General features: G+C 37.9%; 1 protein-coding gene across 1 annotated transcript in view; it reads left to right on the forward strand.

Annotated features, from left to right (window-relative positions):
- Window positions 1-18,317, forward strand: part of PREX2 (phosphatidylinositol-3,4,5-trisphosphate dependent Rac exchange factor 2) — a 284,172-nt gene that overhangs the window by 247,761 nt on the left and 18,094 nt on the right. The window contains exon 38 of the mRNA XM_065895649.1: window positions 16,388-16,490. Within this exon, the coding sequence (XP_065751721.1) occupies window positions 16,388-16,490 (103 nt within the window). The remainder of the gene's footprint in view (window positions 1-16,387; window positions 16,491-18,317) is intronic.

Genomic DNA, 18,317 nt, shown 5'->3' on the forward strand with positions numbered 1-18,317 from the left:
TTTTGCCTTTTAAACAGTATACATGATATTAAAAGGTAGTTTCATAAATGGAAATTTTCCAAGATTTCCTATCCTGACCTGCCTTCTTTCATTTTCATTTTGAATCATCTCTTGCACCTTCTATCAAACAACATACATCTGATCATAGTTTTATTAGTATAGTTTAATAATCTGCTTTACGCTCATAGTATCTATTTACCTATCTACCTGTCTATCATCTATCTAAAACATCCACACAGACTTTCCCGTGATCACTTTTATTTGCTACATAATATTCTAGCCACCTGATACACCGCAGTTTACTAAACTATTAATTTAGTGGTTTATCTTCTTTCTCTACTGCCCTTAATGCAGAGAGACATCTTTATGTAGCTGTTCAGATTTCAATTTTATTTTCCACTAAGCTAAAAGTAAACAAAAATATCCTCCAGATACATTGAGTGTGTCAAAGAGCTTAAACCTCTTTGGTTAATATATTATTATTTAAGTTCCCAAAAGGATTGTCCTTGTAAAAACCCAACAGAAGGTTACATAGTTGTTTGCCATCTTTACCTTGTCTTCAGAGGGTGTTAGAACCCATTTATCTATTGTGCTTCTCTACAGGCTGTACAACGATACTGTATTTCCTCAGTGCTTTAATTTATACTTCTTTGATTAGCAAATACAAACATTTGAATATCTTTTGAATTTTCTTTCCCACAAAGAGTCGTGCTTTATATTTTCCATATATCTGCCTTTTAGGCAAAATTATTTTTTGCCAGTTTGAAAGTTTGTAAAGTATTGAATCAGCACTGTGGCTTTTAACGTTCTCTTTTGTTCCATGCAGTTATTTGCTGCAGACCCACAAGCATGCTACATGGGTTCTAAATTTCCCTTTTATTTCCTACTGCCGCATCCTTCCACTCACTGCGGTATTTCATTTTGTTTTGCTTCTTTATTCCCATCCCTGCCTAATAGCCAACTGTTTTCCTTTAACTGTTATGAATCAGCATACCGCAAATGTTGTAAAGCCTAAGCATGAGTCTTATCGCATCCAGAAACAGAGATGCCATATTCCTCGCACTACATTTGCTTCTGCTTCCTTCACCAGTGGAAACAGTAGGTGGACATTTCCAGAGGCTACCTGAAAGGTTACGTCAAGAAAATTTCTAGTGAGGGCAAGGAATCTGGAATCACAGTGTTTCCCTTTAAGGACCTGTTCCAGGGACTTTTTGTACACGTACTCTTTGTACCTGTTAATAATGGATTTTCAGCAGTGTCGGAGTCCTGGGATGGTCCTGCAGGAAGGTGGGGTGATTTGAACACAGGCCTCATGTCTGACTCACCTGTGATGTCTTAGTACCAAAACCTTGGAGATCTGTACACATAAATTCCCTTTTATCTTTATGTTTTGTTGTGAGGATGAATCTCTTCCAGGAAACAAGGCCCTGCCTTAACTAACGTACTTGGTGTTCAGTCATCAGTGAGGGATGTGAACAGCAGCGTCAGGAGGGGCTCACTGTGTCAGGGGTTCACCAGCACCTGTAACAGCAGCATCATAATCACGTTGTTTTGAACCCCACACAGGTGTGAGGAGGAAACAGTCTGTGGCAAGGTCAGCCTGTTCTCATTATTAAAAAGCATAATGATGATGAGCATCAAGTTGGCTGCCATCTATGTATTCCCACGTTAGACTGCTTTGCCTTTTATACATTGTGGAAACTCACTTTAACATATATAAAATTGTAGGAACTAATAAACTATATAATATGAAGTTTCCAACTTAAAAGGGTATATTTCCAAAATGCATTTCTTAGTTGGTTATTTTGAAATTGAGACATTTTTTCACATTGGACAGGATTGCAGAGGGTGGTTGAATTCTCAGAATCATCCCTCTTCCAGCAGAAACTTACAAAACCTATCATGTGACCATAGTATAGGACCCAAAGTATGATTATAAGCGTTTGTTAAAAAACTGAGATCCAGGAGTTAAAATATAAAAACAGCTAAAGGGAAATATGTATTACCAATTTGGTTAATGAAACAGTTTTCATTTCAGATGAAGCAGTGTAGTGATTCTTGGTTCATATAGCAATTTAAAAAAACATTTTTTAGGTAACTATCAATTAACAATTTTAAAAACCACTTTTGTTTGACATTTAAGGACTCTATCTTAGCCATATTTTATTCTGTCATCACCATGGCATCAAAGGACAAATTGACAAATAGGCCCAGATTAAGGAAATGCAGAATCTTATAAAAGTAGAGCACTCAAGGTAACCTGGCTTAGGTAATGAGAGTCCTAACAGGGCAGATGATGAAGCTGCATCTTTCTCCACCATGCAGCCAAAAACACATCAAGTAAGAGGAGTGGATTTACTCCGGGGATTTCCATACGTAGGTTAGACTCTAGGTATTGGAGGGCAAAAATAAATGACTGCAATAAGCAAATGTAGGTTTGAAATGTATCCATTTATTTTTCTGTCCAAAAATGACTTGGAAGATTAGCAGCAAGATTAGTGGAAATCTTGAATTTTAAATCTCCAGAAAGATGGCTAAATAGAACAAAAGAAACTGCTAACCCATGATGCCAGGATACTGTACATTTGCAATAAGCAGTCCTCAAATTATGCTCGTATAGTCAGGAATCTGAAACACATTAGTCTAAAACACTTCTTTTATATAAAGGTAGTAGTAGCAATGACAGAGGTGGTGTTTAAAATTGTTATTAGATATGGCTGCAGTTTTGATTATTTTTCTTTAACAGTTATAATTTGATTATGATCAATGCAACCATTCTCATTTGTTTGATATCTAATAAAATCATTAATGAATGAAAACCGAAAAAACCTCAAAAATGAAAATATAAAATTGTGTACTAGTCTTTAGAAGAGAAAAAATAAGATGCTATAATAATGGGGCTCTGGGAGAAAGACAGAATATATCCTACTCATCTCTAAGTATAAATCTTAATGACTCTGCCAAACTCAAAGAAGCAGAGAATAGAATTGTGGTTACCAGGGGCTGGGAGAAGGGGAAAACTGGGAGACAACTGGTCAAAGGGTACAAAGTTTCAGTTATGCAAGGTGAATAATTCCGGAGATGTGACATAACAACAATGCAACTATACTTAATAATGCTGTATTATATACTTGACATTTGCTAGGAGGGTGGATCTTTTTTTTTTTGCGGTACGCGGGCCTCTCACTGCTGTGGCCTCTCCCGTTGCGGAGCACGGGCTCCAGACGCGCAGGCCCAGCGGCCATGGCTCACGGGCCCAGCCGCTCCGCGGCACGCGGGATCTTCCCGGACTGGGGCACGAACCCGCGTCCCCTGCATCGTCAGGCGGACTCCCAACTACTTTGCCACCAGGGAAGCCCTGGGAGGGTGGATCTTAAGTGTTTTCACCACCAAAAATGAAAAGAAAAACACAATGGTAACTATGTGAGGTGATGGATATGTTAATTAGCTTGATTGTGATGAAAATTTCACAATGTATATGTATATCACATCAACAGGTTGTATACTTTAAATTTATACCATATTTAATTGTCAGTTATACCTCAGTAAAGCTGGGGGGAAAAAAGAAAAGTAAACGCAGATTTTCAAATTATACTGAGTTGTAAAGTAGGCAAATAAAACTCCACGATTTATGTTAATTTAAACAAACAGATAAATAAGTTTATTCTCTTAAAATTATGGGAAGAAATCAAATATTTCAAATATAAGTTTTATTCTTTTACCTTGTTTCATTATCTTTTATAAAAGTTCTTTACTCTGAAGAGGTAGATGGCCAGATTTACATATATATTTGTTTCCTTCCTTAGATTTTCCTTTGCAATTGATATGAATCTTGATAAACTAGTGCATTAAATTATTCTATTTTAAAATGTTCGTTGTTTTCATTAGTTTACTATGAAAGAAGAATAACACAGTAATAATGAGAGTTACTTCTTACTGCAATGGTTTCTAGTTCTCCCAGCCAGTAATCATGGGCCAGACATGCTTTAATTTAAGTACATATAAAGCCAGAGCTTATACATTATTACCTCCTATCATTAAGATTGGAAAATTCTAGGCACATTAAACATACCTTGATAAAATAATCTAAATACGTAATTTGGAGTGATATTTCATCTGTTTTTGCAAAACTCAATTTTATTATTATATTAGTAAAATTTAAGTATTTACATTTTTTAAATGTAGCTATTTAGAAGTGATAAATGTATTGATAGAATTGACTTTAAAAAGCGTTAAATAGGGCATGATTCTTCAAATTTTCTTTTAAAGAAACTTAAGTTATTTTTCCTAACCCTGCAAAATGATATTTAAAGCAAAGTAAAATTCCAGTCATTCTCTAGGATCTCTTCCTGGGGGCTTCAATGCTAGTGGGTTTATAAGTGCTGTAATAAACGACATAAGCCAAATTTTCTGTCCTCCTTAGGGAGGGAAGAAATATGGGTATCTCACCAATATAACTGGTTCGTTTGCCAGCACTTTCCGAACTGCCTCTTTTTCTCTGTGACCTAGAGCAGGAGAGCAGGTGGTGTGGAGGAAGATGAAGGGAGGAAGCAGCAATTTCTGCCTCTAAGATGTTAATTTTAAATTGGCAATAGGTCATCTAACATCCTGGGGAGGAATACTGAGGAGTGAGATTTTAATCCTGTTAAGCAGGAAGGATGGAATGTAACACCTGTTATAGGTTTTAAAGCATGAATAGCGTTTACCAGGTGACGGAAATGGAGAAGGACGTTCCGTGTAAAGGAATAGTATGAAAATACAATATCGAGGTATGAAATAGCGTACGACGGGGCTGGAGGTCACAAGAAAGAGCTGGCTGTTTCTGGGCGGTGAAATGAGAAGGAAGCAGTGAGAAGAAAGGAGCAAGAAAGACAGGAATTGGAGCATGGACGGCCCTGCCTGCTGGGTTAAGGGTTTGGGACTCCCTCCTAGAGGCCCTGGGAAGCCAATGAAAGGTTTTCAGCAAAAGAATAACATGATTAGATGTTTTAAAAAATATTTTAAAAATAAAGATCAGTACCATGGTCTATGATGGGACAAGGATGGAGGCAGGGAGACAGCTAGGATTTTACAGGAGTACGGTGACATGATGAGATACAAAACTAAGGTATTGGCACAGAGGTTAGAAGGGAAAAGACAGATGTGAAAGGTATGAGAAGGCAGTAAACAGAACTAGATGAACTGGTGAGGAATAGAGAACAGGGGAGAGGGAGAGTTTCTGATGATTCCAGCTGGGAAAGATTGGGGGAGGGAAGATGCCACAGTGGAGGGGGGAATATGCATTTGTCTTTGAGGGGACTGGGGAGAGGGATGTTGAATTAATCTGTTACATGTTCAGTTTTAGATGCTCACAACGTACGTATATGGGATGTACTTTGATGGATTCATAGTCAGCAAGGACTAGAAGTATATATGAGTACAAATGGGTATAATAACAATAAATAATAACATATATATGTAATCTCAAGGGGTAATGGAAAAACACTGCTAGGCATTTTCTGGGAACAAACCAGGTGTTAGGAGCAGGGAAAAGGTATTCCAGGAAAAGGCACAGAAGTGTAGGCAAAGAATAATTGGCTGCCCATTGTGGAAGGGAGTGTAGAGAGAGTATTAAGATTCCCTGGTTCTCCACTGCCCTGTCCTCTGTGCACCCGTGGAGCCTCAGAATAAAACACTGTAGGATCCACGAGAAAGGAGTGAAAAATATTCAAACAAATCTATTTAGTATCTTGGATAAACAGGTCAAAGAGAAAACAATTATGGTACAATGTCAAAGGATGGGGGAAACAGATGAAAATCGCATACTGGACACCCCTTAAGTATTGGTGTCATCAAAGAACCTACAAGGAGTAAGGACAAAAGTCAGACAGCCAAGAGAAAAGATGAACTAGAGAGGGAGTGTTGAGGAACTTCGAGTAGCTGGGATAGGTACCCGACCTATTCAGTTAAATTCCAAAAACATGAAACAGAAATAAAACCAATTGGTGAAAGAGTCCAGGCTGAAGAATTTAAAATGCAGAGGAGCAGATTCAAACCTGGTGACAGTGGTAGAGTCCTACCTTACACACAGATGTTTCATATTCATACACGTTTTCAGCAGAGCAAATACCTCCTCTATCCCCTAAGTGCTCAATTACCCATCCCCAAAGGTCTTCAATTACCTCTGTGCTCACCTCAGCAATGAAACGTGTCAAAGAAAAACACACCCTAATGTGCTTGAAGAGAAGGGAAGGAGGGATGTGGAATGTTTTTGAAGCCTAGGTTTAAAGCTAGACACTGAGAACTTTCCAAGAATGTGTTGAAAGTTGCAGTAGAAAGTCCTGTTATCTTTAATGGGAATTTCATGGCTAATTCCCTGTGCAGTGCTGAAAATGTGCCCCTTAAATGTGATTTATTTTTTGCCTTAAGATATATGGAGTGAACCGCGTATTCAATTTGACTCTGCTGCTGCTGCCAGGATCTCTCTCCAGCTGTTGCCCATTGCTTTTCCGTTGTGTTCAGTTGTTTTCCATGGTGCCCATCTCTGCTTGCCATCTCTTTGCTTTTTTTTTTTTTTCAAATACTCATTAACCCCTTGTCTTTCAGCTCCAGACTATGAGACATAGGAGTTAGTACAGTCATGGGAAGATTTCATCAGTACTGTCTCTTTGACAGGAGTCACATAATAATGTTGAAATGATCAATAAACACCCGGAAGTTGTGTCTATAAAGTGTACTGGAAACTCGCCTGAACGATCACTGGCTTTTGGATTGCACCTATTGTTAGACCGCCATTCAAATTCTCCTAAAGGGAGAATGTAAATATTTAATATTTTATTATCCATGCATATGTGTCTATAAGTGAATTCTGTATTTTTGAAAACAAATAACTGTTTGCCCTTTATTCACGTAAGAGTATTTCCGTGTTTCATTAAGAAAAGTGCCTTCTCTGTTATAGGGGAACAAGGACAGAGGTATTGGGTTTTTGAAATCCCTGCTGACTGGTGGCAATTTTCTCAAGCTTTTCATTTATCACAAACACATGGCTCAGGGTGACCAAGTTGGGCAGGACCTATAGATCAGCAGAGGTCCTTTCCATATTAATTGTGCAGACACTCTGCCTGTGTTGAGCCATGGCAGCCACTTTGGCATTGATTCCTATTTAACGTACTGCCTTAGCCCTCAGATGTATAGTTCTTCCTCCGTGTGAGGTAATAAAAGGAGGCAGGGAAAATAAAACCCTGCAACAGTAAACAATTAGTTTCTTCAATCGGGCGCTTCCTTCTAGTTGTCAGTATACTTTTCACAGTGGTGCCCTGTGCTCAGTAGTTAGAAGTCATTAGAAACCAGAATAAATGAGATCACTGCAGGAATGAACACGCCTTACCCAGCACAGTGCATTTTATATAGAAAAATGCGCATCTGTAGTAGAGAAGGAACGCAGTCTTCCTTCAGTTTATTTTTGCTACGTGATTGCTTTACAATCGATAGAATTGTTCAGCAGGTTTCAAATCTAGTTTCTTTTTAATCATGAACACATTTCAGCACGATGAGGTCTACATTCGTAGTGAAGTCGTTTGGTCTGGCTGCACTAGTCTCTACCAAAACACTGCATTTAGCGTGCAATGCTGAGACCAAGATTGGGACTGTTGAATTATGGATGTGGGGAGTTGGGATTCTCTAAAAGCAGTGATCTATGTGATGTGATTTTGGAATAATGGAAAGAGCTCTGGATTTTGAATTAGAAAACTGGTTTTGAATCCTGTTACTTACTGTGTGACCATGATTCCGTCATGGTCTCTCAGAGATTTATTGGTGGAATGGGAATAATAATTTCTTTTTGCAAAAGGTGGCATGAGGATTAAGTGAGTAACATATGTGAAAACATCTACTGCAGGACCTGGCAATAGTGCACACTCAGTTGTTTCTATCTTCATCTGTGTTTCTGATGGTGAATCCATCTTCTCATTGCAGAGGTAGAAATATGAAATGCATCTGTTTAAAATGACTAGATCATACCTACTAAAATAGGGAAACCTTTTATATGTAAAGGGAAAATAAAATAAAATAGGGAAACCTTTGTATGTAAAACAAAATCACAGTGGTTGCTAAGAGAGTAGATCTTAAATGTTCTCAACCACAAAAAAGAAGTGGTAATTATGTGATGGAGGTGTTAGCTAACTATAGTGGTAATCGTCTTGCACCATGTAAGTGTATCAAGTCAACGTACACAACTTTAACCAACACAATGTTATATGTCAATTATACCTCAGTAAAGCTGGAGAAATCACAGTGATGAGTCACGATAGGATGTAAGAAGAGTATGAAAAATACGAATTCACTCCTCTGACCTATAAGAAGTAGACTAAACAAAGCACTGGACCCTGTTAGAGCTTATTTTTAGAATCCTCCATTGATAGCTTGTAGAAAGTTGTTCAAGAACAGCAGAACAGGATCCCCTTGAATTCAAGGACAGGAAGTCTTCTTCCCTCGTGTCAAAAATCAAGAGTATGTGTTAGAATAACGACAGGTATTTAGGACTTGGAAAGAATCAGGTGCTGGCATTTGTGCATTCATTCATTGAAGGACAGAGGAGTTATTTGTGGAGCACTGCTATGGGGCATGCACTGTGCTACCCCAAACTAGGGTAGTGAGAGGTCCTTGCTCTCCCGGCAATTCTGAGGTCTTGACAAGGGGCCCACATTGGGAAGCCAGCCAGCCATACTGTTTGGCACCAGTTTACTTTAATATGGACAATAGGAGAAAGAGAGCCAAAGGATTGGGTTTTTCATGAAGTGACTCAAAGAAATGAACACATGTTTTTGAAACTACAGGAGAGGGGAAGCATACATGTCATTTTGACAGTGTTAAAGAATTGATTCTGCAAGGGTTCCAAATGTATTCTTCTGAACCTGGAAAATAGGTAAATGATTACATAGACCATTTTGATGAGCGAATAAGTGTTAATTAATAGAATTAATGTAAGAATAATGAATTAGTATATTATAATACATAATTTCCAAGCATTAACAAAACTCATCAAGAGTTGTTCATCAGAAGCCATGGTACGAGCAGTAATTAAATCCTGAGAAAGGGAAATGCAAGTCAGTGTTCATGAAAGAAAAGCTATATACCATTTAGAAGTTGTAGGGAAATCTGTGGTTGTTCTTTTACTAAAATCTATTGTCTCTACAGTTCATTTATTACTTTGCCAAATTTATTTAATAAGTGAACACTTCTTGAACACATAGATGGCAAATGCAGAGTATAAAGAAATGAATTGTATCTTTTAGGAGTTACGTATAATACTGTTGGCATGAATTAGGAATTCATGTCATTTCTTTTCAGTAACTGTATATTGAATGCTTACTTAATCCTGGGAAGTATGCTGGGGTCTAGGAAGGTTACAATCAATACAGACACTAGTCTGGCCTATTGGTGGTGGTGTAGTAATATTAATGAAAATTGCTAACATTTGTTGAGAATGTACTACATGCTATGTCCTGTGCTAAGTACTATATATGAATTATTTCCTGTAATCCTGAAAACAACACTCTGAGGTGCGTACTATCATTAAACTCAATTTACAGATGAGGAAACAGTTTCAGTAGCTTAAGTTACTTGCCCAGAGTCACGGAGTTTATTAGCAAATTTAAGATCCAGCTTAGGAAGTTTGCCTCTAATGCCCGTATTCTTCATCCCTACACCTTTCAGACAAGTATAATATAGCATGACCAGAGGCATGATATGTGACCCAAAGCAGGGCATCTGAGATCATATCAGGAAGAGAGCAGCATATGAGAACTGAGAGGAGGTGACTTCAGAGAACTGTGAACAGTATAGTTGAAGCATGGAGTAGAAGTAAGGAAAATCAGAGACCATATTGTGAAGACTTTGTATTTCAAGTTACGCAATGGAAAGCCATCTGCATTTTTAAAAAGATCCCCTTTGATGAATAGTGGGAAGAAGCAAGACAAGCAGAGTCTGAGCCAGGTTGCACCAATCTAAGCAAAGAGTTGATATTAGCAGTGCGGCAGAGAGGAGAGGTTTGAGGGATGGTAAGAAATATGAAATTAATAAGTGTGAAAGGTACTAGAGTAGGTATATTAGCACGTGGACCTGCCGCACATACATTAATCTCTTGTAATCGATGAGTTTGGTTTGAACGGCTTGGAAGCTTATATCTCAGTCTGGAGGTGAAACAGGGGGTCATCATAAAAGACTAGACAAAGATTTTAGGAAAGCAATAATTTTAATCTCGACCACATCTTCTTCCTTTGGGAAGGCTTTGCAAAAATGGGAAGGTTGAAGACACGAAAAATATCGCACAATACACCTTTAAGGAATTAGATAATTTCTGCATCTTATTTCTTCAAACAACTTTCTTATTTCTTTGAATGCTGGCACTTAACATTTAAAAATCAGTAAATATGAGGATCTGGGATTGCACCATACTTACTGTACCCATTACTACACAGTGTCTTTTAAACAATGTTTCTACGAACTAGCTCATCAGACACTTTAAATTATAGTAACTTGGTAGCACATTTCAAGAAGTTTAACATTTAGATTAAAATTTCAAAATGTTAATGAAGAATCTCTAACTCAGGTATTAACTACAACTGTTTGTTTTTACTGTCTGATTAAGTGGGATTATGAGAAAAACACAAGGAAGAAGTAGAAATATTTGGAAACTGAGCAGAATCATTTACATTTTTTCCAACAGGGAGGAAATGTGTCTTTAGTTCAAAGACGGTTGAAACTAGTTTGCCTTAGGCTCTGTAGGACTGAAGTTCAGGTGATGCTGCAGAGTGCATAAGACCAGGTGATCACAGGATTTTCCATCTGTCATAAGAAGCTGGGTATGAAAGAGTGGTGGGCAAATAGCAGTAGTATCTGCCAATATTCCAGCTTATTTCACCTACTTTGCTCTCTTGGGATTGAAATAGTCATTATTATCCTCTCCAAAATTTGAATGCTGCCCAGGTAACTTCACCTTAATAAAGTACCCTGGAGAACCACAGCTGATTAGATTCCTAATAACTTATTAGTGACAGTCACTTGAACAAGGATAATGGACCTGGCTTTTAATTAAAGGAGCAAAAAAGACTTTCATAGAATACAGGGAAATTGATTGTATGTTTTAAGATCTAAATCTGTAAGATTCTAAATATAAACAGCTGCAACTATATCAAGACAAATAATTCATGGGAAGAATGTCATCAAAGAATAGGGTCTTCAAAGAATAGGGCCATACATTTTCCCTAAGGGAATTTTTTCCCTCTTATTTTTGTGACTAAAGGCAGTATCACAGTTAGAAAGGATGGTGAAAATGAGGCAATACACATGGAAATCTGGAGCTAAAAAACAAAATCAAGACTCTGATCATTGGGTGGAAATCTACATTGGGGCAAAACTCACTGATTTCAGAATGGTTAAATAATTATTTCACTTTATATTCATCTAGCACAAAATCAAATTAACCTGTATATGAATGCAAATAATTCCAAATGAAATATTGAAGTAAATATTGAAATATTTAGCCAGTTTATATAGATTGTTAGGGGACATGTCTAATGTTGCCTTTTCCAGAGCAGATCAAAACCATTGTTTGGCATATGGTCCTTTAAACTCAGAGACCCCAACATATGCCTTTCAACTGTGGGTGTGTGTCTTCCATTTATCATATTTTTCTAACAGGAAATTATCCTGCTAATTATACTGCGCTAGCACACACACAAAAATGAACATAACTTATCCAAGTGCCTCAATTCTGTTATGGCACAAAAGAGTGAAAAAAATCACTGCTCAAGTAACTTTTTAAGTTGAAACATGTATCCCTAAATTCAGTGACTCCAGTGGGGTTTGTTTTGGGGCAGTTTTTAGTGGTAATTGAGTATGTAACATTATTGAGGGATACAATAGAAATTTTCAAAGTAATATTAAGTCTCAATTTTTAAAATATGGAGAAATAAAAGCAAAGTATCCCTTGCGAAAGATTGCATTTTTCTCTCTTTAATTACCTTTTAAGGTTTTTTTGTTTTTCACTTCAACATCTACATAATGTGAATTTAAGGCAAATTATTGTGGCTACAAATTCAGAGATCCTCATGACACTAGTTTTTCATGTGTTTCATTTAAGGTGTCAGTTTATAATTAGAATCTCAATGCCCCTCCTCCACTAGTAATAACAAAGTTTGGGACCACCCAAGAGAGAACAATATGGTTAGCTGCCAGGCAAAACATCAGAGTTCCTGGCAGTGAACATGCTGAAAGTCAGCAAAGAAATCCACAGCGCAAAGCCATAAATGTAACGTTGTTCTGGTTTGCCATGTCAGTTTCACTGTGAGTTACTGCATCACCCTGGTGGCCGGAAAGGGATGATGCATCTCCTCAAGTGTTCAATTTGATGCACTTCAACCCTTGGGAGATTGGCTTCCTTGTTAGTACCGTTCGAATCAACATTAAATGAGGCTTTAGAGCTCTGGAGGTTTTAAATTGTAATTAAAGTAAAACTGGTGTTTTTGTGATCATAGTAAATGACCAAATATGTAGAAGGTCCTCGGGTTTGGAGAATCTTTTATCTGATTTATTATAGAAATGTGATGAGTCATCTTAAAGGAAAAGATTACCATGTTTTTATAAAAAGATTAACACATAACCTGCTTCAAATAAGAATTGAAGTCTTAAAAGTGAACTGAATGTAGTATAATAGATATGAGTTAATAAATGGTTGAAATACAATATGTTAAATTTAAACTAATTTAGGAAAACTAAGCTTTGTCTCTCCAGTGAGACTGAGTTGAGGGAGGGAGGGAGGGGGTGTCGGTTATTGCTCATTGCAGCCCCCTGGCATCGAGAAACAGGACTGGCAAACAGGAGACCATTTCACATGCTTTTCCTGACCCTAAGCTCTACAGTTCGACACAAAATAAAGTTGATACCGGGTGTTCTAGGATCAGTTGGGACAAACATATGAAATAAAAATCACAGAGAATCATACTAGCAAGTGCCAAATGATAGTCATGTGAACTCTATTTCAACCAAACCCCAGTTTATGAAGGAGATGTTGGTGGAAGTTTGTCATGAACTTCATGTAATTATCATAATCTAATAACATCATAATCTTACGGAAGAATTGACAACACATTTCAACATCAACATTATTTTAAATTTAAAAATTGTTGTCAAATATGAAAACCTCCAGATCTTTAGCATGAGGACCATAATGTATTGGAAGAATATTCCACAGAGTAGCATCTGGCTCTATACATTCCAACCTTGTTTCTCCTGCACCACACAGAGTCCTGGGTGCACCAGGATACGAACACATTGCATTACAGCCTTGGGCCCTGCACGTCCTTTTCAACCTTGGCTGAGTCTGTACAATGCGCAGTGGGAATACTCTGGAGTCCATTCCTACACTAGGATATTGTAATAACCTAACTATAAGTGACTGTGAATCATATCCATAGGTCCCAGTAAACCTAGCCTAAATGGATCCCTAATTCTACTTCCTTTAGCTCAGTTCCAGAAAGAACTATGGCCATTGGAACATTCCAGAACATGACAGAGGAAAGCTGGGCCATAAAAAGACAGCAGTCATAACCATTTGCAGTCAAAACATTTGGCTTTTGCAAATCTGTAAAAGCATATGACTATGTGAACAGGTTGCTAGGGATCCTGTGAAAAGGGGACTCCGAAAGTCAACGATTTTAGCTTGAAAGTAAATTACTTCTGCCAGCACTTAATGGTACTTGTAGTTACAAAGTAGACACTCAAAAATATTTGTTGAATGAGTGGATGAATAGAAAGTTACCTCTTTGTGACTCTTCCATAGCATTGCCAAATCAAAGTGCTTTTCAAATTAAATTGGACCCATTGGCCACAGGTTACATTTATCATATTAAAACTATGCTAAATCCCTGAGTGATGTGGGATCTGTTTTTAATATGAAATATGTCAAGAAGATTTATTCATTATAAGCACAGGTGTATTGACCCTTTCCTTTTTTCTTTCTATGAGGAAATGCACAATTTCTGCATAATTTTGCAGCCCTGTCAAGTGCACGTTCTCAGGAGTATACCCTAAGCAGAGCTGTTACTTCTCCATTGGATAAATCAACTGTGAATCGAATAGGCAATATTTCTCTCATTGACCTGGCTGTCTCTTTTAAATTTTTTCACTTTTTAAAAATTTCAAATTAATGGTGGGACCTAATTGGAATATACACAGTAGTTAGTACAAAAAGGCAAGTATAGACGAAGCCATCTTCTCTTGATATGATGGTGAAATAAAACTTATGTATCCATTTTAAGCTAGATTTTTCTATTAGATGATGTACATGTGATTGGTTCTAAAGGTGTGACACTTTGAGGTATCCTGTCCGAGAGCATGTTACGGGCCACGTTGATTGATCAGGAGATTACAGTAAAATCTTTTAAAGTCTCTGGCAGATAATTTGCTGCTGTACTGCTATTTACTACAGCTTGAAGTAGAGAGAAATAAATCAGTTTAAAAAGGTTAAGAAAATGGATAAAAATTACAGGCTTCCTGTTAAAGGTCCTTCACAATGAGTAAGTGTTTGTTGTAAGTTGATGAGGGCAAGTGAGGCTTTATCAGGAAGCAGAGACATATTTCAGTATGATTAGAAAAAGATCAAGATTTTTTTCTTGGCTTCATTCAGCTGGTGCAATGAGCATTATTGATTAAAATGTTAAGATCCATAAGGACTTAAAATTGGAGTAGAGGAGACCTTAAGGAGGAGAAAAAGGTTATGGTGTGTTGAGTTAGCTGACAATTAAATGCTTTGTAAAAATTTGATATTTTTTGAACATGAACTGTCAGTTATAGCTCTTGGCTTGCATTGGCATATGCATGCAGGTACATGTAATATACAATTTTATATTATTGTCAGACTCGTACATTAAATATTTATAAACATCGTATACTACTAGAAGTTAATTATAAAACTTTAGCCCATGTGAATATGTGTTCTTAATGCTTTCTAAAGAGTTCTCTGTCAATGTTAACGAGGAAGCTGCTTTTCACGTCATTTAACAGCCAATGGAACTGATCGTGTTTCTCCTTAGAATGCAATTATTGTAATAGTAAAGTTGCATTTTGTCAGGTTCTTTCTAAAACTACAGCAGTAATCTTTTAAATCCGTTTCTCTTTTTTGCAAATCATCAGTATCTGAATCTGCCAGGTGTACTGGGCTTCTGTGGTACAGCCTCACAACCAGGGATAAATGAGTTCGACATTCCTCATATATAATTGCACTGTAGAACTTTCATTTGTAGGGAAAAACTAAACAGATCTAGAAAAATACATTTGTAAAATACCGAACCACAGAGAGGTAATTGCAAAAATGGAGAAAAAAAATCAAAATACTAATAAATTGAAAAATGAAGTGAAACAAAATCCACTAATATAGATGTTAGGCAAAACATCTAAAAAAAAGTAACAAACATTTTTATGGAATGTATGCAGAAGGTACCCCTAAAACAACAATTCAGAGACCAGCACCTGAAAATATTATCAAATGTAGAGGGTTCTTAGCTCCCTATGAGTTGCTATAGAGAAAAATGTGGAAGAAATGCCCTAAAGGGAAGGAAGAGGACCAAGGCTCACCAATCACTGAATTTGGGTGCTGAATTCTGAATTTTCTTTGGGGCTGCTCCGGGCACCACATTGCTGAATAACTCATTAAAATTTCCTTTTCAAAATGTTAGTCTTTTGGATTGGGTCCAAGAAACACACTTTTTAAAAAAAATTCTGACCTTAGTGAATATTAATTTCACTTTTTTCTAAGATATCGGGTATAAATCAGTATAATTCTATTAACTATGAATATGTAAACATGAATGAAAGATATTAGTAAGTCATTTCTTTTAAATTATGTGAAATACCAGTAAAGATTCATATCTAACGATAAAATTTATTATAATTCTGCTTAATTTTCTGTGTATAAACTCTCTCCTCAACAGAGTTCATTATGGGTTTGTTTTCAACTTAAATACTTAATTTAGGACCCCAGCAGTGTACCTCTATAATCTATTTTTAAACAGGTGTTCTGTGTAGAAAAATCAGTGGTCTATTGTCTAGTCGTTTTGAACTTGGCTGGTGCTGTTTGATTTTGAAATTCACGTGGGAGAGGAAATATAATTTTTCCTCTACTCTTCTGACTTCTCAGTTGAGACCCCTGTAACAAAAGACAGATTACCAAGAGAAAAACGACAGAAGTTTATTAACATGGGTACCTCATGAGTACATGGGAGATACCCAGGGAAAAATGAGTACTTCTCCCAGGAGGCATACTGTTCCACCCTTCATTAGCAGCCCCAGATGTCTTGAAGAGCTTAACGGGAACCGGTGGAGTCTGACTTGCCCTTGCCTTTGCCCGCAGGTGCACCCTGAGCGTGACCCTGGAGCAGGCCATCATTCTGGCCAGAAGCCACGGACTGCCTCCTTGCTACATCATGCAGGCTACAGATGTGATGCGGAAGCAGGTGAGTCTCACAACACATTTTAGGAAGTTGTTTCTCACGCCCTGGATTTGAAGGTTCCTTGGTTCATTTATCAGGTGTCTGACAGGTACCTGGATGTGGCAGGCACTTTTCCAGGCTCAGAAAGTGAGTGGTTAACAAGAAACACTGATTCCCGGGGAAGAAGACCACACAGGCATCTCTCTGAGGGTTCTCCAAGAAGCTTAGACAACCTGAGAAAAGGGAAGTCTAAGAGGTAACCTGATGGAAGACAGGGAGGTGGCCAGGCAAATGGACAGGAGTGGATTTGGGGCAGCGTAAACTACAAGATAGAAGGACATATGGGCTTCCTTGGTGGCGCAGTGGTTAAGAATCCGCCTGCCAATGCAGGGGACACAGGTTCCAGCCCTGGTCCAGGAAGCTCCCGCATGCCGCAGAGCAACTAAGCCCGTGCGCCACAACTACTGAGCTTGCGCTCTAGAGCCCGTGAGACACAACTACTGAGCCTGCACTCTGGAACCCGTGCTCTGCAACAAGAGAAGCCACCGCAATGAGAAATCCACGCGCCGCAACTAGAGAAAGCCCACGCACAGCAACGAAGACCCAATGCAGCCAAAAATAAATAAATTAATTAATTAATTAATTTTAAAAAAGAAGGACATGTGACATTTTTTGGGAAAGGCAGGTGATTTAGGAAGGCTGGGGAATAGACTGGGGAAGGGGGAGGGGCAAGGAGGAAGAGGACAGAGTTGAGGGCCCTGCTTGCTTCTGGAGATCTCGAAGGGACTTCCGTACCATGCTAAGACGTTTGTGCCTTATTCTGAAGATAAAGCACGTACCTCAAATTTTCCTGCAGAAGATGAAGAGCTGCCTTTGGACTATCTTTAGGTCACTGAAGTACTTGTAGGTGAGAATACACTCTTACAAAGTGAATGAACTTTCTTTTTTTTGGCTGTGCCCCATGGCTTGCGGGATCTTAGTTCCCTGACTGGGGATTGAACCTGCGCCCTCAGCAGTGAAAGCTCGGAGTCCTGACCACTGGACCACCGGAGAATTCCCTGAACTTTCTGTACAATAGCTCAGTAGTATTTTAAGTGTGGTAGTTTGGTTTTGAACCCTTAAGATTCTTTAAAAGGCTAACAAAAATGCACTAACCTCCAATGTACCGATTATTAGGAAAATGTGCTTAATCTAGTAGAAAAAAACACAAGTCAGTAGAGAGACAAAAGAAGTTAAAAGACATCAATTTTATATTTTATTCTTCCACCTTTTATTAGGGCTACCTCAGAAAATTGATTTAACAAATCTCTCTACTTGCTGATTGGGTTTGAATTATCCAGTGATAGTGAATGACTTAATTTTTAAGATATGCTTTTGTAATTATGTCTGCTTTATTTACTAAAGACTTAATGTATAACTCTCAAGCAAACATATAAATCCCTATAGATTTGCTCCCAAGATTACACTACAGAATGTCAACCAAGTCAAAAGAATGATTCATGGAAACAGTCCTGAGTGAGGCCAGTGCCCAGCCTGGGGTCTGCAGAGATGAGGTAGAGCAAGCACGTGTACGTTGGTGCTTCGGGTTGAGAACTGCAGAGCTGAATATTGAAAACCAAGATCTCAGAAGGTCCAAGAGGGATTTGCTAAGTAAAGGTCAGATCCGTGAGAAGCACATGACACAGTGTGGTTCGGCTGGAAAAGGGCAAATACAGATGCAAATACCAGCAGGTTTGGGAAGGATTTTTTGGGTAGATATTCAAATTTGGTTTTAAAAAAGTAGATCAAAGTAAACTTGTGATTATCCATATCAGGGTTGGGATTTGGGTGCTAAAGCATACAGCAAGAGAT

The sequence above is a fragment of the Phocoena phocoena genome, chromosome 17 (genome assembly GCF_963924675.1).
Source record: "Phocoena phocoena chromosome 17, mPhoPho1.1, whole genome shotgun sequence".
In the NCBI taxonomy this organism is placed as follows: domain Eukaryota; kingdom Metazoa; phylum Chordata; class Mammalia; order Artiodactyla; family Phocoenidae; genus Phocoena; species Phocoena phocoena.